Source organism: Cavenderia fasciculata, assembly GCF_000203815.1.
Source record: "Cavenderia fasciculata unplaced genomic scaffold Scf_ET2XIPL01COFD4-5, whole genome shotgun sequence".
Classification (NCBI taxonomy): domain Eukaryota; phylum Evosea; class Eumycetozoa; order Acytosteliales; family Cavenderiaceae; genus Cavenderia; species Cavenderia fasciculata.
The window spans coordinates 1,633,070-1,659,170 of NW_004457695.1; the positions used below are offsets into that span (position 1 = coordinate 1,633,070).

The 26,101-nt window shown below is 33.2% G+C and overlaps 12 protein-coding genes and 1 non-coding gene across 13 annotated transcripts; 7 read left to right on the forward strand and 6 right to left on the reverse strand.

The window, feature by feature from the left end:
* Positions 1-553: 553 nt before the first annotated feature.
* Positions 554-2,606, reverse strand: DFA_08260 (uncharacterized protein; the record flags this gene model as incomplete). The annotated part of the gene is made up of 3 exons (XM_004355699.1): positions 554-577; positions 699-1,857; positions 1,936-2,606. 3 exons carry the CDS (start codon positions 2,604-2,606, stop codon positions 554-556), a joined length of 1,854 nt encoding a protein of 617 aa, XP_004355752.1.
* A 507-nt stretch (positions 2,607-3,113) lies between these two features.
* Positions 3,114-3,305, forward strand: DFA_08261 (uncharacterized protein; the record flags this gene model as incomplete). The annotated part of the gene is made up of 1 exon (XM_004355700.1): positions 3,114-3,305. The coding sequence occupies one exon, from the start codon at positions 3,114-3,116 to the stop codon at positions 3,303-3,305; it is 192 nt and encodes a 63-aa protein (XP_004355753.1).
* Positions 3,306-3,529: 224 nt separating this feature from the next.
* On the forward strand, positions 3,530-4,868 carry DFA_08262 (uncharacterized protein; the record flags this gene model as incomplete). Its single annotated transcript, XM_004355701.1, has 4 exons — positions 3,530-3,601; positions 3,795-4,031; positions 4,091-4,260; positions 4,328-4,868. 4 exons carry the CDS (start codon positions 3,530-3,532, stop codon positions 4,866-4,868), a joined length of 1,020 nt encoding a protein of 339 aa, XP_004355754.1.
* Positions 4,869-5,091: 223 nt separating this feature from the next.
* Positions 5,092-8,328, reverse strand: DFA_08263 (uncharacterized protein; the record flags this gene model as incomplete). The annotated part of the gene is made up of 6 exons (XM_004355702.1): positions 5,092-5,121; positions 5,750-5,829; positions 6,780-6,875; positions 7,711-8,029; positions 8,112-8,195; positions 8,263-8,328. 6 exons carry the CDS (start codon positions 8,326-8,328, stop codon positions 5,092-5,094), a joined length of 675 nt encoding a protein of 224 aa, XP_004355755.1.
* DFA_08264 lies at positions 5,472-5,544 on the reverse strand. The gene has a single exon. It is a non-coding gene; the product is annotated as a tRNA-Arg (tRNA).
* A 1,088-nt stretch (positions 8,329-9,416) lies between the features above and the next one.
* Positions 9,417-11,278, forward strand: DFA_08265 (uncharacterized protein; the record flags this gene model as incomplete). The annotated part of the gene is made up of 2 exons (XM_004355703.1): positions 9,417-9,442; positions 9,796-11,278. The coding sequence occupies 2 exons, from the start codon at positions 9,417-9,419 to the stop codon at positions 11,276-11,278; spliced, it is 1,509 nt and encodes a 502-aa protein (XP_004355756.1).
* A 278-nt stretch (positions 11,279-11,556) lies between these two features.
* Positions 11,557-13,155, reverse strand: DFA_08266 (aldehyde dehydrogenase; the record flags this gene model as incomplete). Its single annotated transcript, XM_004355704.1, has 2 exons — positions 11,557-13,050; positions 13,138-13,155. 2 exons carry the CDS (start codon positions 13,153-13,155, stop codon positions 11,557-11,559), a joined length of 1,512 nt encoding a protein of 503 aa, XP_004355757.1.
* A 1,020-nt stretch (positions 13,156-14,175) lies between these two features.
* On the forward strand, positions 14,176-15,827 carry sec61a (protein transport protein SEC61 alpha subunit; the record flags this gene model as incomplete). The annotated part of the gene is made up of 3 exons (XM_004355705.1): positions 14,176-14,250; positions 14,355-14,634; positions 14,758-15,827. The coding sequence occupies 3 exons, from the start codon at positions 14,176-14,178 to the stop codon at positions 15,825-15,827; spliced, it is 1,425 nt and encodes a 474-aa protein (XP_004355758.1).
* Positions 15,828-15,956: 129 nt separating this feature from the next.
* Positions 15,957-16,903, reverse strand: DFA_08268 (uncharacterized protein; the record flags this gene model as incomplete). Its single annotated transcript, XM_004355706.1, has 3 exons — positions 15,957-16,211; positions 16,300-16,387; positions 16,476-16,903. The coding sequence occupies 3 exons, from the start codon at positions 16,901-16,903 to the stop codon at positions 15,957-15,959; spliced, it is 771 nt and encodes a 256-aa protein (XP_004355759.1).
* Positions 16,904-17,420: 517 nt separating this feature from the next.
* DFA_08269 (cystathionine-beta-synthase domain-containing protein) lies at positions 17,421-18,613 on the forward strand (the record flags this gene model as incomplete). Its single annotated transcript, XM_004355707.1, has 2 exons — positions 17,421-17,715; positions 17,814-18,613. The coding sequence occupies 2 exons, from the start codon at positions 17,421-17,423 to the stop codon at positions 18,611-18,613; spliced, it is 1,095 nt and encodes a 364-aa protein (XP_004355760.1).
* Positions 18,614-18,702: 89 nt separating this feature from the next.
* Positions 18,703-19,775, reverse strand: DFA_08270 (uncharacterized protein; the record flags this gene model as incomplete). Its single annotated transcript, XM_004355708.1, has 2 exons — positions 18,703-19,645; positions 19,744-19,775. 2 exons carry the CDS (start codon positions 19,773-19,775, stop codon positions 18,703-18,705), a joined length of 975 nt encoding a protein of 324 aa, XP_004355761.1.
* A 114-nt stretch (positions 19,776-19,889) lies between these two features.
* Positions 19,890-24,877, forward strand: DFA_08271 (uncharacterized protein; the record flags this gene model as incomplete). The annotated part of the gene is made up of 6 exons (XM_004355709.1): positions 19,890-19,901; positions 20,856-20,905; positions 22,748-22,819; positions 23,704-24,167; positions 24,301-24,540; positions 24,744-24,877. 6 exons carry the CDS (start codon positions 19,890-19,892, stop codon positions 24,875-24,877), a joined length of 972 nt encoding a protein of 323 aa, XP_004355762.1.
* Positions 24,878-25,781: 904 nt separating this feature from the next.
* DFA_08272 (uncharacterized protein) lies at positions 25,782-25,934 on the forward strand (the record flags this gene model as incomplete). Its single annotated transcript, XM_004355710.1, has 1 exon — positions 25,782-25,934. The coding sequence occupies one exon, from the start codon at positions 25,782-25,784 to the stop codon at positions 25,932-25,934; it is 153 nt and encodes a 50-aa protein (XP_004355763.1).
* Positions 25,935-26,101: the final 167 nt, after the last annotated feature.

Genomic DNA, 26,101 nt, shown 5'->3' on the forward strand with positions numbered 1-26,101 from the left:
TCCACTTTTTTTTCGCTGCTGGCCATGGGCCACCAAAATTATAAGAAGGAATGAAGGAAGGCGTGGTACGCTGCATGCCTTTGGTGTCACTGCGAGAGTGTCAGAGAACAAGGTTCACCCTGCATTCCGAAAATACATAAAATATGAAAAACACAAATAAATAGAAGTCGCGACGAGCTTGGTGGATCATTCTTGTTTCCCCAATTCGTGTAGCTAGTTATAATTGTATATCTATCGTGTAGAGTCTTGTTCAGTCTAGTTTATTGTATCTTGTCAGTTATCTAGTTATCTTGTTTATCATCATTGTCATTATTAGCAGTAGATATTATATACACCATACACAATATTACAAAAATCCAGTCAATTTGGTCCCTTTGAGGCCTTATTATTTAACTAAACACCTGGCTGGCACCATTGCGTTATTGCTATTGTGATAATATTGCAGCAAAGGAATTCCACAGAGTATTGTGGAAGTTGATGACCTTTTTGATATTGCAGCAAAGGAATTCCCTGACAAAATCTAGTTCTTCTTCATCTTCTAAATATCACCTTTCTATTTCTTTAACCTCTCAAACATCTATTTAAATAAAAATACAAAAAAAGGAGATTATTGTACTTCTATTTTTACATTTACTAATTTTAATTAAAAACAATAAAAAAACTTTTATTTAATTTAAATCAATACCAAGAGTAAATACATTACAATCAAGAGGAAAAACAAAATCCATTTTGATGGCCTCTTCATATACTCTTTGATTCTTTAATTGAACGATAGCAATTGGTTTTCCACTATCATTCTTTTCAATGATACAACAAGCATTTTGAATATGATTAAAATGTTTAAATACTGTTTTTTTTGCTTCTGTGATGGTGTTGCTAGTAAAGTAGATGGATAATGGTTCAAGTGGATCGATAAAACAAAAAGTAAAATCCATTCCCTTGTATAAAGATTTCTTTCCATTTGCAATAACCAATTTGTTTTTGCTCTCGACAGAGTCTACCGAAAACAAAAAGTAGCCAACATGTGCTTCATAGTCTCGGTGTGTGAGTAAGATTCTTGCATTGACTCTAAACACTGCTTTCAAGATTTCTTTTGATTTCATCATTGCTCTTCTAGCACCTTCACTATCTGATTTTTGACTGGTAAGGAAATAAAATGGAGGAGTAGAAGTAGAAGTAGTACTAGTAGTAGAAGTAGTACTATTAGTAGAGGTAGTACTAGTAGTAGAGATCGGACTAGTAGTAGAGGTAGTACTAGTAGTAGAGATAGGACTAGTAATAGAGGTAGTACTAGTAGAAGGGTCTACCAATAATGACTCGTCATCTAGTTGGAGTTGAATCCCCTCTTTTGTTTCTTCTTGAACATCCGTTTCATCCATTTCGTCCAATTCATCCAATTCATCCAATTCATCCAATTCCTCTTGTTGCAAAGGCTGAAGAGGTTGATCAAGTCCAAATATATTTGTCATATCTTGATCCACATTTGACATTTCCAACAAATGAGATAATCCTTGGTCTCTATACTGTTGAATCATGATCTTGGCATCTTCATTGTATTGACCTTCCAAACGTTGAAACTTTGTTCCTCCTCTTAGATGGGTCATTAAAGTATGCTCAAACTCGGATGGCAACTTTTTTCTCTTTTCCAAACTTGTTGCAACTATTTGTTCAATTTTCTCTTGTCCTTGATTAGAATCCAAAAGATCTTTAATTGATGGTTCAGTAGTAGTAGTAGTAGTAGTAGTAGTGGTAGTAGAGGTAGTAGCAGTAGTAGCAGTAGCAGTAGTAGTAGTGATGGGGGCGATATTATCCAATGAAAAGTCTTTAAAAAATTGTTGAAATCTTGATTTGAAATCACTATTATTAAACAAAAAAAAAATAATAATTACAATTAATATGTTATTATTTGATATATATATATTTTTAATTTCTTACACATTTTCTAATCTTTTTTTTGATTTATCAATGACCATTGAATTACAATTACCATGAATACTCTCACGATCATGAAGAGTACAACCTTCATTGATTGAATCCAAAATCTTGAATGCACTAATATCATTTAGGTAATTTGAACTGTTCATTGCTACAACAATCAAATCGTTGATTGACTTTGCAGGTTCAAAACCTTCCAGAAGCTCGGCATTTACACGATAAGGTTTCTTGGTGTTGAAAAAATCTCTTTGCAATCTTGCTTGAAGAACATTAAAAGTAAAGCAATCTCTATTTTGTATGTTGATAAGAGTTGGAAAGAGAAAAGGATAATGCTTGATTCTTGATTCATCGGCAGAGAGAGCAAGATTGTAACAAAATTGTGAGTATAATCTGACAATACTTGGTAGAGATGCAAAAAATTCCTCTTTTGAAATAACCTCTTCTACCTTGCATTGACGACAATAGATATCGTAAAGATTATCCTCAAGTTGAGTTGCATTCTTTTTGATTTGTCGAATGTAATGAAACGGTGGAAAAAGGACAACAATGTCAACCTTTAGGTAAAATTGACCAAAAAACAATTTAAAGTAATCTTCATTACGAAACGCACGTTCCAAACTAACAAGCCAAGTGACAACTCGATTTGCACCCTGTTCCAATTTAGATAACATTGAATTGGCAAAAACAGAGTCAATCGACTTCCAATCATGCAAATCTCGAGTGGTTGTATGAACCTTGGAGTTGTCAAACTTGGAGCAGCTAATATCTACTAATATATAGGATAGGGTGAAACAATGGTCTCGTATACAAGAGGTAGTTGTTGGTGCATTGACGAGATGGATGTTTCCAGTTTCAACAAAACTTTAAAGAGAATTTGTTTATTGGATTCTTGTGAACGAGTACGATGCCGTTGAATTGTTAGTGAATGCAAACACATAATTTGAACCAGCGGGAATGATTGGGGTGACCCCACCAACTGGAGAGATACGCCAATTGATGGTACCGTTGACAATTGATGAAGTGAGTCCCCACATACTGACTGGCAGGATATTAGGATCAAACCTAAAGACTGGATTAACAATATCAGTGGATCCATCGTTGGTGAGTGTACCAACGACATTGGTGTAGTTGAATCCTCCTGCGATCCAATATCTGGTGATATTTAACGAGATTGTAGGATGTCCCAGCTCAGTTCCAGTCCAGCCATCGCAGAAGGTTTCGAGATCGAAGGCAAAATAGCTATGATGGTAGATGATGATGGAGTCTATCGTGTCAAATTGGGTCCATGGAACAGAGCTACCGGTGGAACAGTTTGGTTGTTCAGTCAATGGGCAAATGACGTAATGAGGGAATTGATTTGGATCATTTGAATATTGGTCAAACCAGACTTCAGTGCTCACGTGGGTGTAGGTAACATCGGATCCTAGGAGGTTGAACACTGGCAATATGGGGAAATCATTGCCCAATCTGTGCGGGCCTTGGCATCGGTAGAAGGTGTGATTGTGACGAAATATTCCGCAATCAGAGAGTTTGATTGTACAGGTAGGATCATCCTATGGTCTGAAATTTTGTAATCTCTGCCCTTTTTTGTAAAATGGCATCTATTCTGAATCCAGATTTTTTTGATCATGGACAAGACATAACTGTTTGGTTGATGAGAATTAAAGTATAATATTATTCCTTTACAACACTACTTATAAAAATGAAGAGTCATTTTTATGTATTTACAGTGCTTCTATTGTTGCAGTCTCTTCTTGCACATGTCTCAATTGCGGTATGTTTAGTTTTTTTGTGTATGAATAGCCAAGATGTCACTAATCGACTTTTACTGATTTGATTCAATTTTTAAACCATTCAAGGATGTACCAACAACTCTTAACGTATTTGATACAAGTGATGGAGTGTATTATGCCGTCAACATATCAAGTGGAGAACTCATCAGTAAACATCGCATAGATTTATTCAATGGTGACTTGGTAGAATTGAATGGTGTCATTCTGCCATTGTCGGCCGGCGATGACTTTCTACTCATTGGAGGCAATATCACTGATGTTGGCGAATCTTATATTCCAATCATTTGGTCATATAATGTATTGGTATGTAATCTTTTTGACATTTGAACCAACAATAATACTTATTCTTCTTTATCTCTTAGAGCAAGACAATTGTTCAAAAGTCTTTTATAAAAGAAAAGTTTCCACAATTTGATTACCAATGGAGTCCTCAGATAGCATCATATGATTCAATCAACAATATAGTTTACTTGAATGCTGATTTAAATGGAGGGCCTGTGTTACTCAAATTTGATTATAACCAACAAAAAGAGTAACTATATATTACAATATTTAATGCTTAAAGAATTGTAGAACCTAAATATTAGTATTATTTTTAGAGATGTAATGACTTTACCAGGTGATGGATGGTACATACAATCATCGTACAATGAGACAACCAATACATGTTATATGGGTGGTCAAAATGAAGTAGCAAATCAATATGCTCAGATGGTAGTTGCCACCTATAACTCGGTGACTGGAGATACAACAACAAACACCATTAAATTTGATATTCCTGATAGTTGTTACTACTCTACGGTAATGTATCAATACAACTCACTATTCTATTCTGCATTGACTGCTGGTACGGGTTATTGTCCAGGGTATGTATTTCAAGTCGATATTGTTGGAAACACTACGACTTTAATAGCCACCATCCCAACTGTTGACACCTTTCCAATCAATGGTGGTAAGAGTTTTGTATTCGATCCCGTCAATGGCTATCTAGCCATGGTTGCCACAAACTATGAAGATTTTTCAAAGCTGGAAATTTGCATGGTCAATCTCAATACCTATCAAGTTGATCTCTATGCTATACCAAACGCACTTGTCCTTCAAATAAGAACTGAAGACGAGTTTTTAATGACCCTTTCCTAATTCAAATAATAAAGTCAAAGTGCTTGTTGTATCATTGAAAAGAATGATAGTGAAAACCCTACTGTTTCATTTTATAGAAATAATAAAAAAAATGAAAAGACTTTGTTAATTTAATGTTCAATGTCATATGATTAAATTTCAACGTCATAGATTAGGAGGCAATAAAAATTTATTCAATTCTACTCATAAATCAGGAATCAATAAACAGCTTTTTTTTTTATATTTAAATGTTGGAGAGGTATTTTGTTGGTCTCTTTTAACTCATTAACAAACTATTCTTTGATTTTTCAATGATTGATGCCAGCAGCAACAACAGGTTGTTTAGTTAAATAATAAGGCCTCCAGGGACCAAATTGACTGGATTTTGGTGGCCCATGGCCAGCACAGTGGCAAAAGTAGCAACAACAGGTGCCAGCCAGGTGTTTAGTTAAATAATAAGGCCTCCAGGGACCAAATTGACTGGATTTTGGTGGCCCATGGCCAGCACAGTGGCAATAGTAGCAACAACAGGTGCCAGCCAGGTGTTTAGTTAAATAATAAGGCCTCCAGGGACCAAATTGACTGGATTTTGGTGGCCCATGGCCAGCAGCGAAAAAAAGTGGACGACCAATGTGGGGCTCGAACCCACGACCTGCAGCTTAGAAGGCTGCCGCTCTTCCAGCTGAGCTAACCGGCCACGGTTATTATGTGCGGTATTCAAAAATACCCGCCAAGTTGCCCTCCGTTTTGCCACGAATGAACCAAACCGACGAATCAGTAATACATACGATTACAGAACGAATACAAACTATCATCCTTCGATTCTCCTCCAACTACAACCATCCTACTGTCTACAAGATCGCACTACCTAGTCATTTGGAGAGGTACAAGACTCTGCGTACACTACATCTATAATCGATCACCTCAACCTCATTCTTCACATCCTCCTCAACACCTTCATCTTCTTCTATTCTCTCTTCATCTATCAATAATAATATTAATAATATAATAATTTACTAAATAATAATAACATAGAATAATTATATAACACAATATTACAGCCTATAGTGCTGAGAAAAAAAAAAAAAAAAAAAAAAAAAAAAAAAGCGATATCTTTAACCAATTTATCTTTAGAACAAGCAACAATCCAAAACAATCCAACATGCTTGACACTATACAATAAGATACATGATCAACGTCCATATAACATGTATCATAGACATGGACAACCCCCAGAACAAATTAACTTTAATTCTTCTCGAGATAATCTTTATTTCTTGCTGGGTCAATTAAAAAGTATAATTAATAAAACTTTGTAACTTCTGAGTACTACTCCTTCCCGATAGGAGAGAACAGGAAAAGAAATACTTTAAAAAAAAAACGTTTTGCCACGAAATGAGATGCTTAAAAAAAAAAACAACCGTTTTGCCGCTTTTTGAACTTTAAATGCCTTTATTGAACTACAAAATCGATTGGAAATGGTATTTAATATATATATGCTGTTGTATAAACAAATTGGAATTTTTTATCTAATTTTTATCCTGAAATCAATTTACAATTAACCAAATATTTATATTTTTTGAACAAACTGATCCAACAATTTGACTGTAAAATTAATTAATCCATTGGAAATTGTTACATCCCAATCATGAATATGAACATTGTAAATGTATCTGCCCTATATTCACTCGAATTTATCATCCTGGTCATTTAAAAAAGAACCTTTTATAAATGGTAAAAAGATGTAAACTTAGATCATATTCAGTTTCAAGGGTACCTTAAAAATGATCATTCTTTTCATCATGGTGACCATATATATATAACCCTTTAATTATAGCTAATTTTATTTCCAAAAATGTTGAATGTACCTTGTGATCACAATGGTTAAAGAATAAACGAAAGATCATTCCTTGTGTTCACCCATCAATATACTGCACGTAGAGTTTTTATTATAGATCAAATAAAAGAGAGCTGAGATTGGCTGTTGAATGTCTGCTTGGTAAAACTCGTTGATCAAAGTTCTACCACCTACAAAATATCTATCAATATACCTTGAACTAAATCTGTCAAAAGCTTATCGAATAGGCTCAAGGATATACAAAAGTTTCAACCAACCATCCTATAATAGTCATCCTAGTCAACTAATTAGATAGAATATTATATTATTAAACTATATCATTAAAATCTATTTGAAGAACGTTTAATATTAGATTAGGTTTGTTTTGTAAATATTTCATCATAATCTTCATTCTATTATTTTTAGTCTAGATCTGTTTGCATTATATATATATATATATATTTGAATCTAAATGTGATTATAAAACAATCCCAATGAACAAATGCGATTATTAAATGATTACAAAAATTAATTAAAACGAATTTTTGTTTTCAACCAGAAAAAAAGATGATTTTTTTATTTTTTTTTCAATTTTCAAACTGATGCACACCATCAAAAAGCCGAACGAGGAAACTTTATTCATTCACATTTTCTTTTATTTGTACGTATTTTAGTATAGCAGTAGTTTAAACAAACAATTGGTTTTATTATATATAAATCTCGAGATGATGATAGAAAAAAAAATCTATAGTCAATTCCTTTAACATGAAACAGCTATGATTAATGATTCAATATATCTGACTCTTTTTTTATTATAATCTTCCAATCAAATATATAAATATATAAATCAATTATAATTCTCTCTTTGCTAACTTTTTTTTCTTTTTTCTTCTCCTTCCTTCTTACAGTTTATGATGAAAACAAATATAAATAAAACCAATTCTTTTTTTTTTTTTTTTTTGTAAATCTAAAATCTAGTAGATATCTAATCTATCTATGTGTCTTTTATTTGTTTATTTTAAAAACCAACAACCAAATCAACACAATCAGAAATTTCATTTGGAATAGTAAAAGAACCTTCTCTCTTGAACAAATAATCAGATTCATCCTTTGATTCTGGTTGAGTGAATTTGTGGATTTGAGTAGCAAACAATTCTTGAGTCTTTTCAATCGAAGTATTAATCTTGAAACAATCCTTTTCACGAGTACTTTCAATTCCCTTTGATTTAAGGAAATTTGATACCTTGTCAAAATGTTCTTGTGATGGTTTTGTCATTGATTCTACTTCATCTTGACTTAATAATTTACCATACTTTTCAGATTTTGGATCAGATACATTCTTTAACTAGTAAAAAAGGATCAAAAAAGAAAAAGAAAAAGAATTATTTAATAACTTTTATATTTTTGGTTTGTTTTAGTTTACATACTTGTTCTTCTAACCATTCTTTATTACGAAGTTTAAGTACAATTGTAAAATGAATGTTTGATTTTAAATCTGCTTTACCTAAATCCTAAAAAATAAAAATAGAATAAGAACAGGAAAACTATAAACTATAAACTATTATTTAATTAATTTACCTTGGTATATCTAGCAAAATGAGGAATTCTGTTAAGATGGGTTGTTGGAATATTTAAAGTTGACATTTTTGTTATAAATATTTATATTTTAATAAAATAAATGATATAATAACTATTGTAGTTTTTCTCTTTTATTTATACCTATTTTATTTCATTTTTGTAATAACCACATTTCCCTAAAATATAATATTATATTCTCGATAAATTCAATTTAAAATATTAATGTTATTTGAACTTCCCAATTTATTTTTTAAAAAAACAACAACAATGAATTAATAATAAAAGAAGAAATATTTTCTTCATTTACCACACACACCCTTATTTGTTTGTTTTTTTTTTTTTTCTTTCAAATCAAATAATCGATTATTCATTCGATTGGGGGCGATTTCATATTATTAGTAGACTATTATCTCTCTCCTTCTCTCTCTCTCTCGTGATGGCAGAAGTTAGCACAAAGTGATTAACAAAAAAATCACACACTTGGAAAGACGAACACACACATAAAATATATACAACATACACACAATCTAGATTAGACACACACAACTTAACTGCTGCTGATGCTGATCATTTAACCACTACCACTATTACAATCAATGTATTGGCCACTTGATCCTCCATCCTCCTCTTTGTGTGTGTGTGGGTGTGTTTTAAACTTTTACACATCATCAGGCAGGCATTATACATAAATCAACGTTATAGATACTTTGATACCAACACCAACAAACATCCCAACTCACTCCTCCTACATCACCATCTTATCAAATTTACGTTTTTATGAAAAAAAAACTGGATGGATTGATGGATTGATTCGATTATATATCGGTATTCCCTATACCATTACCATCACCACCAACATCATCATCACCACCACCACCACCACCACACATGTTGTTGAATGTTGTTGATCAACATACCCTTCCTTTTTCCATTCACAACAAACATTCTCTCTTTTAACCAACCAAATCCATCCAAATCAAAACAATCAAATGACACGTTTGAGTGTGATTCGTGTGGAGAAGAGAACAAGATGATGATCATCGTGTTGTGGTGGGTACTTTAACCTCCACAGTAATGGAACTGGTATCTAATTTCTGCGCAAATGGATCAACCTAAAGCCATTTTCAAAAACACACACCCAACGATTTATAGTCATGAATTTTTGTGTAGAGATAAAAAGGTAAAAAGAAAAAAAAAAAAAAAAAAAAGAAAAAGAAAAAAGAAGGTATGTGTGCCGTCCCCCTCATCATCCTCATCCACTTTTGTGTGCCCAAGATAATATATTACTCTATATTCCCCATCCGTTCCACATCAATATTATATATCAAGAGAGTGAAATGCGATTGGAGGAGCAGTAGCATGATATTTTAAAAAATTATAAAAGCTCAACTTTTTTGTGTATTTATGTTTTTTTTTTTGATTGTTGTTCAAAACTCTTTTTAAAAACAAATAAATAATTTTCGAAAAAAAATGTAAGTCAAAGATAAATATATAAAGATATTTTTATATTAATCCAATTTCTTTTTTTTTTAGGGAACAAATCATTCCATCACAATATGATCAATTTAATTATTATAATCATCAATTTCAAAAATTCTCAAATCCCAATAATAATCAAAATATTTCTTCTCAACCATCAAATGTATCAACAACAAATAATATTAATAATACCTATGATAGATCAATCTTGACTTCATCATCTCCATCTTTACAATCTCCTTGTCTTTCTTCTTCTTCTTCTTCTTCATCATCATCATCTTCATCATCATCACCACAACAACAATCATTTTTTCAACAACAACAACAAGTACAACAACAATATCATCAACAAATGATTTTTAATTATAATAATAATAATAATAATCAAAATAAATATCAACAACAACCATATCAACAACAACAAAATGGAAATGGCGGTATACCATTTCAATTATCACCAACATCACCACCACATCATCCAATGTTGACACCAATTATAATACCAACTTGTTCATTAATTTCTCAACCATTGTCTCCAACAACAAATAATAGTTTGATTCCAAATCAACCATTTTTAATGTTGGATTCATCATCACCATCAATTCAACCAATCCAAACTCATCCATTTTATCCTCAATTTTCAACAACAATTGATTCATCCAATTCATCCTATTCTCCAACACCACCAACTTCACCAGTTTTAAATATTTCAAATTCAATGATGCAACAACCACAAAGAAAATTATCTCTATCATCAAGTATTATTCCACCACCACCACAATCTCCTCCTATTCAACCATATCAACAACAAATCAATGTTTCAAATACACCAACACCAACAACTTGTACTCCTACTCTTACCTCTACTACATCTACTGTTCCATCTACTGCTTCAACGATTTCATCATATAATCATTTTAGTGCATATCCACAATCAACAAATTCATATGATACACCATGGTTTTGTACAATTAATTCAATGTCACCAACTAGTGGTGGCGTTCCTTTGCCCAATGTATTTTCCAGTTTCTCTACACCACTGTTTCGAAACTTTTATCACAATATTGAATTTTTCATACCCGATGCTGCCATGCAAAAGAAATATAATAATCAACGAGTCTATATTGCCGACAGTGTAGGATACAGTGGAAACGCCAAAAAATTCATAAACTCTCCTCAACCAAATGAAACTGCCCTCTATCTAGAGGCTCAAGTATTGGATACTGAATTCAACCCTCTCCCACAATGTACCTTTTGCAAGGAATATTTTCAATCTCGTTTCTATTTTGCCAATAATCCTCAATGCAAGGAACGTTTGGTATTGGTAAAAAGCAATGTTGCCTGCTTTGTTCAAAACTCTACCTTTTCTGTTCAAATCAAAATCATGTGTTGTTCAAAACATCACAACAACAATAGTATGGTCATTCATCTTTGGCTTCGTGATTGTCAAACAAATCAAATTGTAATGTCTTGTGTTTTATCTTCTTTTATTAAACAATGGAAAAGAAGTAAAACTCCAAATATCAATGTCTTTTAAAAAAAAAACATAAAAACAACAAAACTATAAATATTCTAAAATCAATTAATATTCTCAAATAATTCTACTAGAGAATTATATAAAACCAAATCTTTGTAAAATAAAAATATCATATCTATTTATTTATTTATTTTTTTATAATCAGTGTGGGATGCTTAAATGATAAAACTTGATTTAAATGGGACTGTAGAAATAAATATTTTTAAAAAAATATGTTTATATTATCCAGAGATCATTTTGGAGGATTTAAAAAACCATCATATTATTTATTTAATTTTTTAAAGACTTGCATTAATAATAAATGATCTAGTTTCAGTATAACCATCAAGACAAAACATTGATAAATCACGGCCTTTACCAGATAGCCCCAAGCCGCCCCATGGCACACTGGCGTCTATGACATTAAACGCGTTTATCCAAGTTAAACCTACTTCCAATTGATCACTAATCAATAAAGCAGTATTAATATCTTTTGTATAGATACTACCAACAAGTCCATATTCTGAATTGTTTGCACGTTGAATGACTTCGTCGGTATTGTCAAACTTTAGTATACACATGACAGGTCCAAATATTTCTTCACGTGCAATGGTCATTTCATCTTTTACATTTGAAAAGATGGTTGGTTCGATATAATATCCGACGGTTCCATGTCGCTTTCCACCAATTTCAAGTTTTGCTCCTTCAGCTTTGCCAATTTCAATATACTTTAAGACAGTATCAAATTGAAGTTTGGTTGCTTGTGGGCCTTGATTAGTTTCTTGACTTAATGGATCACCCAACTTTCTAGTTTTAACCAATTCCAACATTTTGTTTATAAAGCTATCATAAATTCCACTTTGAACATAAATACGAGAAGCAGCACTACAACATTGACCAGCATTCCAAAATAATGCATGATAACAATCCATAACAATAGAATCTAATTTGTCAATCGAGTCTTGAAAAACAATGATTGGAGATTTACCACCCAGCTCCAATGATACATGTTTCAGATTACTATTGGTAGCAGAGATTTGAACCATTTTACCAACACGTGTTGAACCAGTAAATGCAACCTTGTCAATATCCATATGAGCACTAATTGCATTACCAACAGTATCACCACGTCCATTGATTACATTGACAACACCAGGTGGGAACCCAGCCAACACCAACAATTTAGCCAAATAGAGTGTGGTCATTGGTGTAATTTCCGATGGTTTAATGACTACTGTATTACCTGCTGCCAAACAAGGTGCCAATTTCCACATTAACAATTGTAATGGTAGGTTCCATGGAAGGATCATACCAACCACACCCAAGGGGGCTTGTTTAGTGTATGCCAACAGTGAACGATTGGCAAGATTTTCAGTAGCCGATAGAGGTAAAGTTTTACCAACAATTTTGTCTGTAAAACCTGCAAAGTAACGAATACAATTGACTACTTGAACAATATCGAAATTGAAACTTTCAAAGATTGGTTTACCAGTATTGACAGTTTCAATACGAGCAAGAATCTCTCTATCCTTTTCAATCAAATCAGCCAATCGATTCATCATCTTTCCCCTCTCCATACCAGATATGGTTCTCCAAGGACTACCACGTTGAAATGCTTGTCTCGCCGCTCTTACTGCCATATCAACATGACCTGTACTAGCTGCATGAAAGTGTCCCAATGACTCTTCTGTTGCTGGATTAATTACTTCTATCGATTCATTTGATAATACCCATTCATTATTTATAAATAATACATTTGGTATTTCAATCAATTCATTTAATATTTTTAATTTCTTGTATAAAAAAAGTAAAAGTAAAAGTAAAAGTAAATCAATAAAAATGAAGAGAGATACTTAAATGTTTTATATATATATACATACAATTGATGGTATATTCATTCTTTAGTTTCAAATTATAATAATGAAAAAAGAAAAAAGAGATGAGCAGATCATCATATCATCATTGTTCACATTTTTTGTGTTTTTTTAATTAATTTTATTTATTTATTTCATTTCATTTGAAGTTCATTAACTTTGGACTATCCAAGTCGACCCGACAACTTGCGTAAACTATAAGAGTTGATGATCAAGGTTAAATAGAAACAAATTACACAAGTTATCGGATCGACTTTACTCAATCTAATTAAATCAACTTCATAGAGAGATCTAAAAAAAAAAACCTTTTGTAAATGAAAAAGAAAAAGAATGTTAGTTTTTTGATTTAAAAAAGAATATGAATAAAGAAAGAGTAGATAGATAGATAGAAAGAAGTGTATTTGATCAGTGTAACTATGATAAAGATCATCATGGGGTATTTCAAAGCGATAACCTAAAACAGGTTACCACAATGAATATGATACTAAAAGTTTTTTTGTCATCATTTAAAAAAGATAAAAAGATAGAGAAAGAGAAAGAATATACAATGTATATAGATAATTACCTTTACAAAGAATGAATGAATAAAAAACAAGAAAGTTTTTCAATCATAAATAAAAAACCGAGTCAGACGACGACACAACAAAAAAAACAAAAAGAATTAAAAAAAAACAGTTATCTCTCTCAAAAAAAAAAAAGACCAGAGCATAAAAAAAAAAAATAAATACAAATAAAAATAAACAATAAACATTCACTATTCAAATCAATCATAGACTATAGTCTATGTCTAATTCTTTTTCCAAGGAAGTTTTATTTTTTTGGATGGGGGCGAATCTGATAAGGTCAAACTAGAGTCAAAAAAGTCAATGAACTTCTTTTTTTTTGACGACAGGATTGTCTGATGACACTAATTTTTTTTTAATTTTTCTTTTTTCACTCTGATGATCAAGCAAGAAGTTGTTTTTGTTTTGCTTTTAAACTCTTTTTATAACTTTTGTAGTTCATATATACATTTATATACATTTCATATATATAACATAAAAGATGGGTTTCCGTTTTTTAGATATTGTTAAACCATTCTGTCACTTTGTACCAGAAGTTGGTCAACCAGATAGAAAGGTAAAAAAAAGAAATAGAAAGAAGAAATGAAAAAGAAATGAACATCACATGTGAAACAAGTTATACTCAAACTCTTTTATCCATTATTATTATTATTTTCTTAGATTCCATTCCGTGAAAAGATTTTATGGACAGCAGTATGTTTATTTATCTTTTTGGTATGTAGTCAAGTACCACTTTATGGTATTAGATCGACCGATTCTTCAGATCCATTCTATTGGATGAAGGTCATTATGGCCTCCAACAGAGGTACTCTTATGGAACTTGGTATTGGACCAATCGTTACCTCTGGTATGGTTATGCAATTATTGGCTGGTGCCAAGCTCATTGAAATCGATCAATCTGTTAAAGAAGATCGTGATCTCTTTGGTGCTGCTCAAAAGTGTAAGTAAATGACAAACAAAAGAAAAAACAAGTAGTTTTTTTTCTTATCTCTCTCTCTCTCTCTCTTTGACCAAGTTTTGACTCTTGACTTTTTTTTTTTTTTTTTTTTTTTTTCCATTTTAGTATTTGGAGTACTTATTTGTATTGGACAAGCAACTGCTTACATTTGGTCAGGAACCTATGGAGATCCAGCCTCACTTGGATTTGGAGGAGCCTTTTTAATTGTTTTACAATTATTCTTTGCCGGCATTATTGTAATGTTGTTGGACGAGTTGTTACAAAAGGGTTACGGTATTGGCAGTGGTATCTCATTGTTTATTGCCACCAACATTTGCGAAAATATCATTTGGAAGACATTCTCACCGACCACAGTCAACACTGGCCGTGGCACCGAGTTTGAAGGCGCCGTCATTGCCTTGTTCCACTTGCTCGTCACCCGTACCGACAAGGTCCGTGCCCTCAAGGAAGCCTTTTATAGACAAAACCTCCCCAACATTACCAACCTTTTGGCCACCGTCTTTATCTTTATGGTTGTCATCTACTTCCAAGGTTTCCGTGTCGACCTCCCAGTCAAGAGCACTCGTATCAAGGGCCAACAAGGAAGCTACCCAATCAAGCTTTTCTACACCTCCAACATCCCAATCATTTTGCAATCTGCCCTCGTATCCAACCTCTACTTCCTCTCGCAATTGCTCTACCGTCGTTTCCCAGAAAACATCATCATCAACTTGCTCGGCTCGTGGAGAATCTCTGAATATGGTGGTCACATGATCCCAGTCGGCGGTATCACCTACTACATCTCGCCACCACCCAACATGGCCTCCATCCTCTCGGATCCATTCCACGCCCTCATCTACATTGCCTTTATGTTGACCTCGTGTGCCCTCTTCTCCAAGGTCTGGATCGAAGTCTCTGGTTCGTCGGCCCGTGACGTTGCCAAGCAATTGCGTGACCAACAAATGACCATGAAGGGTCATCGTGATTCCTCCCTCGTCAAGGAACTCAACCGTTACATCCCAACCGCCGCTGCCTTTGGTGGTCTTTGCATTGGTGCTCTCACCGTTATTGCCGATTTCATGGGTGCTATCGGTTCTGGTACCGGTATTCTCTTGGCCGTAACCATCATCTATCAATACTTTGAAACTTTCGTAAAGGAACAACAAGAATTTGGTGGATTATCTGGTTTATTCTAAAAAAACAAAACTTAAATTAAAATAAAAAACGATATAATAAGAAAACTTTTGTAAAACAAATAGAAAAGAAAAAAGAAGAAAAAAGAGAAAAAAGAGATATGTTACACAAAAAATATATATACAATTTTTTTATTCAATTACATTTAATTTCCAAATATGATCCGCTGGATTATCAATTGATTCTTTTTCCAAACCATAAACTATTGTACCAAGTAGAGTTTTTTTAACTATACTAAATAATCCATAGATTAAATTATCTGGATTAATAGTTCTTTCCAAACATTTCGATCCAACAAAACAAAAATCAATTTCATTTTCATCCAATGATTCTATTATCCCTGATAATAAATTCATTCTTTCTATTTGTATTGTTATATATTGTGTCTAAATAAAAAAAAAAGGAAAATAAATAAAAAAGGAAATGGATAGATATATATATATATATATATATTATTTTAAAGATTATTCTTACTCTTAATAAATCCAAATAATTTTGAAATTTAAATAATGTTAATTTTGCATTATTCTTTTCTTCATTTAAAAAATCAAATGAACTTGTACTAGATAATCATGTGGATAATAAAGAGTTAATACTTTTTATTAAAGAAATCTTTTTTCTTTTTTTTTTTTTTTTATATAACGTCATACGCAGTAAATAAATATAATTCATCTTTTTCTTTATCAAATCTAGTTAATAATTCTTTAAAGGCTCTATCTGTTGAATCATCAGAATCAATGATTAAACCATATCTATAACCTTCAATCTCTTCATATTCAGAGTTTGTTTCATTTGTATTGGTATTGGTTACATCGGTTGCTGTATTTGTTTGTTCAGATACACTATTTCTATCTTCATTGGTATAATCTTCATCATGATGAACATCTTTTAAACTATCAATAATCTCTATATTTACTTGACCACCAGATGAATGAGGAGGTTCATTTTGTTTCATCATCATATTATTTTGTCTATTATCAGTTGTTGAAGTTCCATCTTCTTCTTCTTCTTCTTTCAAACTACCACTATGTTGTTGTTGTTGTTGTTGAGATGTAATAGTACTATCATTACTACCCATCGTATTTCGGTTTACTATAGTTGTAAGAATCTTCTTCTTTTTTTAGAAATAGATTGTACGTGTTGTTTGTTGTTGGTTGTTACTATTGTAAAAAAAAATTAATTTGTTGTTTGTGAGTGTTGTTTGTTGTTGTTGTTGACTATTTTACATCTCACCCTCTAACACAGTCGTCAATGCATTGAGTTAGACAGGCCAGGCACTGAGTGTATCGAATACTGAATGGTAAAAGATGTGAACAAACTCTTTATGAAAAATAAAATTTAAATTAAATTTTCCTTTCTAGGGAATAATGAATTTCGAATAAATTTATTGCTAGCAATAATAAATTAATTTATATTTTGTTTGGGTAGAGAAGGGTACTACCCTGTAATATACTATTGCTCTTGTTGTGGTAATTCCGTCGTCGTTTAATAAAAATTAATAATACTCTACTTGGAAATCTAAATCCTTTTAAAAAGTATCCAAAAGTTTACTAGTTTTTTTTCATTACGATTATTCAAAAGAGATAAAAAAAAAAATGTCAGAAGATAATAAAAGAAAATCAAAGGGTTCAACAGCCACTGAAGAAAGTGTTAAAAAAGCCAAAGCAGTTGCCGAGACCAATGTAGATTTCAAAGCACCATTGGTTGATACTTTCCAAGCTCCAAATGACGGAAATGCACTCCTCCTCAAACTCATTCACACTCGTGTCATGTCGGTCAAGACTCGAGAAGAAATCATCTATTCTGCTCAACGTGATGATAATCTTTGTTTGGTATTCAAAGGTTTAGCAACTAAAAGATTTTTATCTGTTCCTGTATTTACTCAAGGTGGTATGTAAAGATAACAACAAACAAACAAAAAAAACAAATAATTATTTATTTATTAATTTCCATTTCCTTTTATTTTTCTTTTTCTTTTTTCCATTTAGAAAAACATAAATGGTTATCATTTATTGATTTATCTGATATTGTAAGTTATGTTACACAAAACTTTACAGAAGCCAAGATGAAGGAGTCGGAATTGAAGGGATTCTGGCATTTGGCCGATGAAGAAGAAGCATTCAAGAAATTAAAGGTTAATGATGTGATGCCATTCCCAACCAAGGAGAACAAGTTCCATCCAATCACCTCTGACTATTCATTGTTTTCAGTGGTAGAAATTATGGCTCGTGACCCACATGCTCATCATATTGCTGTATTGGACAACATGACTGATCGTAAATTGCTCTCAATTTTGACCAACTCTCAAATTATCAACTTTATCTACTCGCATATCAACCTTTTGGGTTCGAAAAAGGATTTGCTTATCAAGGATTTCCGTGGATTGGGTAGTGAAGTATTGACCATCCAAGAGTCAAGTCTCGCCATTGATGCCTTCAAGTTGATGCATGACAAGCAAGTCAGTGGTTTGGCCATTGTAAATGCCCAAGGTAGTTTGGTAGACACCATCTCTACTCGTGACCTCAAGGGTATGGCTACCGACGGATCTCTCTTTTGGCGTCTCTACAAGCCAGTCTCTGACTTTATCGAGTACCTCAAAAACGATAGAACCACCCTTCGTCCACGTAACCCAGTCTTTTGTCTCGAGGATGAAACCTTTGAAAGTATCCTAACAAAGCTCTACACCAATCAAATCCATCGTATCTTTGTAGTTGATTCGGTCTCTTCCCAAAAACCAATCAAGGTCATTTCAATTGGTGATTTACTTCTTCAAGTTTTACCTTTCTAAATAAGAAAAGTAAAGGAAAAAAGTAGATGGAAAAAAAAAAATGAATAAAAAAAAAAATAGTTTTATTTTAAAACAAAAACTATATACTACTAAGGATAGGTTGATTGTTGTTTTAATATAGTTGGTCTTCTGAGTTTTGAAATATTATTATTAGTACTTGGACTATTTGGTTGAGTATTTTCTTTTTGGATTGTTATATTTGTTTGTTGTTTACTACTACTACTACTAGTTATAATTGATTTTCTTGGTTGTAATAATTTTTTGGGTGATTTTGAAGCAAGTACAACTGATTGTCTTGGTAAACTTGATGATGATGATGATAAAGATGAAGATGATGATGGTTTTCTAATTGATGAATGAATTGATGATCTTGGTTTTAATGTTGTTGTTGTTGTTGTTGATGGAGATGATGGTATTTTTGGAACTATTGTTGGTTGTTGTTGTTGTTGATTATTATTAAATTGTTTTTGTTGTTGTAAAATGGATTGTTCAAATGAAAATATACTATTATTTAAATCATCAATTGCACTAGTACCAGTATTATTATTACTATTATTATTATTAGTTTCATTGGTCATTGAACGTTTGTTTAAATTTTGAAGAGCAGATAATTCTTGCATCTTTAATTCATGATCTTTTTGTTTGAGTTGTGCTTGAAAATCCATGAGTTTTCTCATTCGTGTCTTGTAGTCTGTTTCAAAGCTGATGAGCATCTGTTCGGCAGCTTTTATCTTTTCTTCGTGTTCTTCAATCACTAGTTGTCGATGATCTAGTGCTTGTTCACGATCCACCATCGATTGTTGTTTCTGTTCAATGACCAATGCAGCATCGCACAGCTCTTTTGCCAACTCGTTCAACCGTGTTCTCTCTCCTTCCACCTCGTTTTGTATTTGCTCCAATTTCATCGATCGATCTTCCAATTCAAACTCTTTCTCTTCCATCTTGAACTCTATCTCTTCCAATCTCTCCTTTTCCAATCTTAATTGTTCCTTTTCACACTCTAATTGAAATAATTCATCATTAAAATTATCCCTTAAAAAAGTAAAAGTAGAGAGGAAAGACTGTTAATCTTGATTCAAGATATCAAGTATATATATATATATATTTCTTTCTCATTCATTCTCTCTTACATTTCAAGTTGTTCTTCTTTTTGTTTATTCATTTCTTCTTCTTCTTTCTATATTTATAAATGTATATTGATTAACCCTATATTTGATCGTTCCACATTCATTCATTTAATTTAAACACAAAACTTGAACTGGTTCAATTTTTCAAAATGGGCGCCAAAGTATTTTTTTCAAACCTTTCACAAGATATTTTACAAAAAAAGAACAAACAAACAACTCTCCCAAAAAAGTTACATCAAAAGACATGTGCTCAACAGCTGAAGCTTCAGATAATTATTTTTTTGTATTTTTATTGAATTTAATTAAGCTCGTTGATTTGTTTGTAACCCTTTGGGGCTTGATGACTACTTTGGCTAATTTTACCAAACTTAGTTTAATGCACATTTTGAATAATATTCATCAATCAAACAGAAATAATAATAATAATCAGATACAATAAGAAACAAATAATCAACAACTCTCTTTAGCTTACATGTTGTTTAACTACTATAAATAGTGTAGGTATAGGCCGTGTAGATCTAGGTCTTAGAGGCTCAAAGTCTAAGGGGTTTTAGTCACCACACAAAGTGTGTTTCTTTTTTTTCGAGTGTGTGTGATATTTGTCAAGCTTAACACACACAGGGGCTTTCATTCGTTGTATTAGCCCCACCCTTGACTCACACACCCACCACAACACACACACACACACACGGGTCAACCCACCAACATGATAGTGGTCTTTGTGTGTTGACCACTAGACACAACCAACCATGGTTGATGATATTTTTGTCAAACATCCAATTCTTTTTCGTTGTCATTATAATGAGAGAATGAAGGGAATGGCCCTTGTCTCTCTGATCATCATCATCATCATCATCATCATCTTATCAAAGATTACTCATTTATAATTATTACTCTATTATTATTATTATTATTATTATTATTATTTATTATTATTTGTTCTAAACATTCTCATCCACAACAATAATTATAATTATAATAATTCAAGTTCAAGTATGTGTTTTATTTTATGATAATAAAACAATTCCAATTCAAAATCGAATTCATTGCCCTCGCGATTATGGATAATAGTTTATAACATTTCATTCATTCATTTACACTTTTACACTTTTGAGGTAATGGTTCATGGTTTGGTGATCGATGTAGATGTATTATTATTATTATTGTTATTATTGTTATTGTTATTCGTGTAGATGACAATTATAACTAAACTCTAAAACAGATCAAGATCAACCTTGTATCACCGCAATACCCTTGTCGATCAGCTCAACCTCACAACAACAACAATACTACAATTCGTTGAAACCCAGAACGTAAAAGGAGAGAGACAAAGAGACAGACAGACACAGGAGTACACTGACATTGGTGACATTTCTGTAAAGTATTAAATATATCATCACATCATCAAGAGAGTAGAGTACTCAAGCTCAAGCTCTACTCTACTCTCATTTTGCCCCAACCTATTCAATCATAAAACAAACAAATCAAAATTAGATCTATCACACCCCATTATTAGAGCTTTCTCCAGTCTCGGAATGGGTGATTCCAATCATTTTTCCTTTTTTAGATTGCGTTGATTGAATTCCCCACCTTTATTAAATTGGGGGCGACAACCAAACACACACTCTGTGATTTATTAAACCCAAAACAACCACACTCCATTTTTATTTATTTATTATTTCAACACACACACTCTTACTTATTACTGCAAGACATATATATATATATATGTATATAAATATATAAATAGAATTCTAAAGAAAAAAACAAAACTCTATATATTAAAAAAAAAACTAAAAAAGAAGAAAGAAAAAGAAAGTGTGTTGTAAACAACATACAATCAAAGCAGCAGCAGGTAAATAAGAAGATCTATCTAAACTCTCAACTCTCCCCCCCCCCCACACACTCACGCACGCACTCACTCACACAATATAGTTTGTAGAGTGTTTGTTGTAGTTGTTTGTTTGTTTATGAAAAAAAAAAAAAAAAAGTAGTAAAAAGTAGAGTAGAGTTAGAGTAGAAAAAAAAAAAAAAAAGGTTAGCATGTATACAAATAATAATGGGAAAATACTCTACTCTACTCTACTCTACTCGCTCCCTCTATCATTATTTTTTTTTTTGTTATCTTCATCCAATCAAAAATTGAATTTGATTGGTTGAACAGTACAGCAGGTTGAGTAGTACAACTAAATAATTAATTCATGGTCAATTACGAAGATACAGAGAGCGTACTCTGACCAGAGAGGGGGGGGTATATATATATATATTTTTTGATCAAACAAAATTGCATCCAGTCAATTCAATCACTCGTTACAATCAAAGCAAACCAAAACAACATATGGATGGATCAGGATGATGGTTTATAATTTAATTTGGTTGGCTGGTTCATTCCCAACCCTCTTGATTGATCTCCCCACCCATGCATCCATCCATCCATCCATCCACCCATTCCAATGCTTATCATCAACATATCAACATACCATCACCACCCACTCAAACAATCATACTACCATTTTTTTTATCTATATTTAATTTACACACACACTCACACTACAACTACAACAACTATATACCACCACCACCAACCACTCACTATCATCAATGGTGGGTAGTGGTGAGGAGGAGGAGGTGGGGGTGTGGTAGACAGTCGGTCAGTGTTGTTGTTTTGTTTGTTTGTGTGTGTGTATGTGTGTGGTTGATGTGTTTTACCATGGTGTAATACAATATATACATAAGAGAATAAATTAAATTTATTTATTTTGATTATTATATATTTTTTTTTTGCATTGATGCTTCTCCTCTCTCACTCTTTCTTTCTCACACCTCCAACAACCAACAAACCAACAACACACATTCATTAAACTCTCTCTCACTCTTCTCTCTCTCTCTTTAACAAAACACTACTTCATCTGATAACACAAACATCTTTATTTATCAAACACATAACACTTCAAAACAACAATCCAGCTTCCAAAGTCCCCAAGTCTCTTTGCCAGTTTTATTCTAGACTAGCACCAGCACCAACAGCAAAAGGACCAAAAACCACATTTGGCCCACTCCCCAAGATTGCTGCTTATTTGTTTGTACGAGGTGGGTGCATCACAAATCATCATCATCACACATGCCACAATGTGTGCCGCCACACATACTACTACTTTTCCCACTCAATCCATCACATACACATATTTATTGTGTTTAGCCCGCGTAGTGGGCTCACTTTTATATATATCCAAACACATGTGGGACTAATAGTCCACACGTCCTCCATTAATATCTTGTCTCTCTCTCTCTCTCGCACTCTCACAATTTTTGTTTTTGTTAAAAACTCTATAGAGAGTTGTTGTCATTGTCATTCAATTCCTAAACTACTATATTCATTTCCTTTGGTTAAAATGTCTTTTTGACTTTATTTCCAAAGAGGTTTAGTAGTTTTTTTTTTTTTATTAAAAAGACCATTCATCCATTTTTGTGCAACGATTGGATAGATTTTGAAATCGTCGTCGTTGCACTGGAATATCTGTTGAAAACCATGATCATTGGACATTTGGTCATATTTTGCAAAGCGGTTCCCATTTGACATTTTGATTGATTATAATTTCATCTTGGTTGTCCAATCAATTGCAGTTTTTTCAAAATTTTCATTTTTTTCCTATTATTTTTTTTTTCTTTATTATTAATGGTTGAGTATACAATATCAACTCCCATCCCATCTAATAATAATATTATAAGCAAAAAAAAACCAATCCATCAATCAAAAAGAGAGGAATTGAAAACAAACAAACAATTATTCCATTGTTTTTTTTTTTTGTTTTTTTTATATTTATATTAACATTTCTATTTATCTGTTTTTCCCAAACAAAAAAAAAAAAACAAAAAAAATTGTACTTTATTATTATTGTAATATTATAATTTTCATAGGTTTTTATAACCCGTACGCATGAATTACGGTTCTTCTTCTCATAGTTCCCAATCGATTATTGACTCTATCGATCATAGTCATCCATCATATCCACCTCCTCTTTTACATCATCATCATCATCATCAATATCCTCATCATCATCATCCCTACAACAACTACCACCACCACCACCATCTTCATCAACAACAACCACAACCACAACCACAGTATTTTTATACTTCACCACCATTACCACTACCAAATCATTCAAGTTATAGTAGTACTACCCCACCACTTCCAACCACTCCAAACAACAACAACAATACCAACAACGGTTCGTCAGTTTCATCATCACAGAGTAACACTCCAAACTTAAAATATCCATCTAGCAGTGACATTGATTTCCATTCCTCATCTGATCATTTCCAGGGTCAATCTACTACTATTACTAGTTCATCAGACACTGTTAATCATTTCCAGAGTTTAAATCTTCAAACTTCTTCTGACAATAATAATCATTATCATTTTGGTAAATTTTACCCTCATCTCATTCATTCATTCATTCATTCATTTAACCATACATAATCTATCTCTTTCTCTTTTGTAAATTACTTTTACTAATATTATTATTATTTTTTTTACTCTTATTTATTTTTTTGTAGAAAAAGATTTATTAATTCATTCATCAAGTCCAATACAACAAGGATCACCATTAAAACTTTCCACTACTACTGAACATACTCGTCATTTACAATATCAACGTAATAATAGTAGTAGCAGTATGTTACCAACATCCAACTCTGCTTCGTCACAATCAGCATCGTCACCTCAACACATTACATCGGATTTGACTCACCTCCCACTCCCATCGATCTTTCAGCAAAACCCAAACGCCGCATCAAGTATGAATCCACCCATTCTTTTTTCCCCATCGGCTTCGCTGACGTCGACGCCCACCTTTTTGTTGCCACCTTCGTCGCAGTCGATGCTGTCACACACTAATATATTCCCACAGGACCAACCATACATGGGCATGGATGTAGGTGAGTTCCAAATGCACAACCAACACTATTCGGCCCCATATCCCTACCTCTATCTCCAACAGACCACTGCCCAACACGTTGCTCAACAACACCAACAAGCCCACCAAGCCCATCAACAGGCCCAACAAGCTCAACAAGCTCAACAACAAGCCCAGCAACAGGCCCAACACCACCAAATGTCCAACAACAACAATAACAACAACCCATCGGTGCATGGATCGCCGACCGCTGCCGCACCCAAGATCAAGAGAAAGAGCAATACGGAAAAGAAACATACCGACTCGAATGGTTCACCATTGGTCATCCCCAAGTGCACACGTTGTAACGAGTCGGCGTCATGGCGTCACGACAAGCGAAGATGGTGGTGCAAGGAATGCAAAAAGGCATTTACACCAGGCATCACCAAGTCACCATCGGCCAGCACACCATCACCACAACCCTTGCTCCAGTCACCACTGCCAATGGGTGGCTCACCACTTCCACACTGGGATCCACAGCTGCCAAACAGCATTCAAAATACACCACCATCGGTGCCACAAATGACCGCGTCACAGGCCATCTGTCCCAACTGTAATAATCCAGGTGGCTGGAAGCACGACAAGAAGAGATGGCATTGCAAGACGTGCAAAAAGCCATTCACTCCATCCATGCACGACTCTATATCCGGTATGCCATCATCGCCCACTTCACCCAACAAAAAGAAGCCAACCAAATCCAAACGATCGTCTACACCCACCTCGTCCATCAATTCACCACCATCGTCTATGGGTTCACCAAACTCGGTCTTTCCCCTCCCACTCATTGCCACTAGTGCATCCATGTCTATGCTTCCTCAAAACATGTTGTCCTATGGCCCCATGCAAGGGATGCCACCCCACGTCTTTATGCCACCCATCTCTCCGGCCAACATTAAATCGCACGACATGTTGAGAACCAGCTCAACCTCACCCACACCCAACACTCCCCCCTCCATACCATCGCCAACCATCCTCATGAGTGGCGGTCACCACAACATGCCAAATCCCCTCATCCCCGGACCAAGCAATCTTTCGCCAAATGGAACGCCAAAGAAATCAAAAGGATCGAAAAAGGAAAAAGAAATGTCCGAAGGTGTCCAAGTCCTAGTCAGTTGTGTAGATAATCATAATTCCCTCTCTGATGTAAATAGATCAAATGATTCAGCCGAAAGCTGGAAAATGAATTCTGGTCAACAAAAACTTTTTGATCAAAAATACCCTCAACTTACAAGTTAAAAAAAAATCAAATCAAAAGTAAATCAATCAAACCAACCAACCAATCAATCAAAACAACTCCTGATAGATAATATATATATATATATAAACAAAAAAACTTTAAATCAAACCAGTAATAATAATAATAATATAATATACTCCACACATAAACCAACCAAATCAAATCA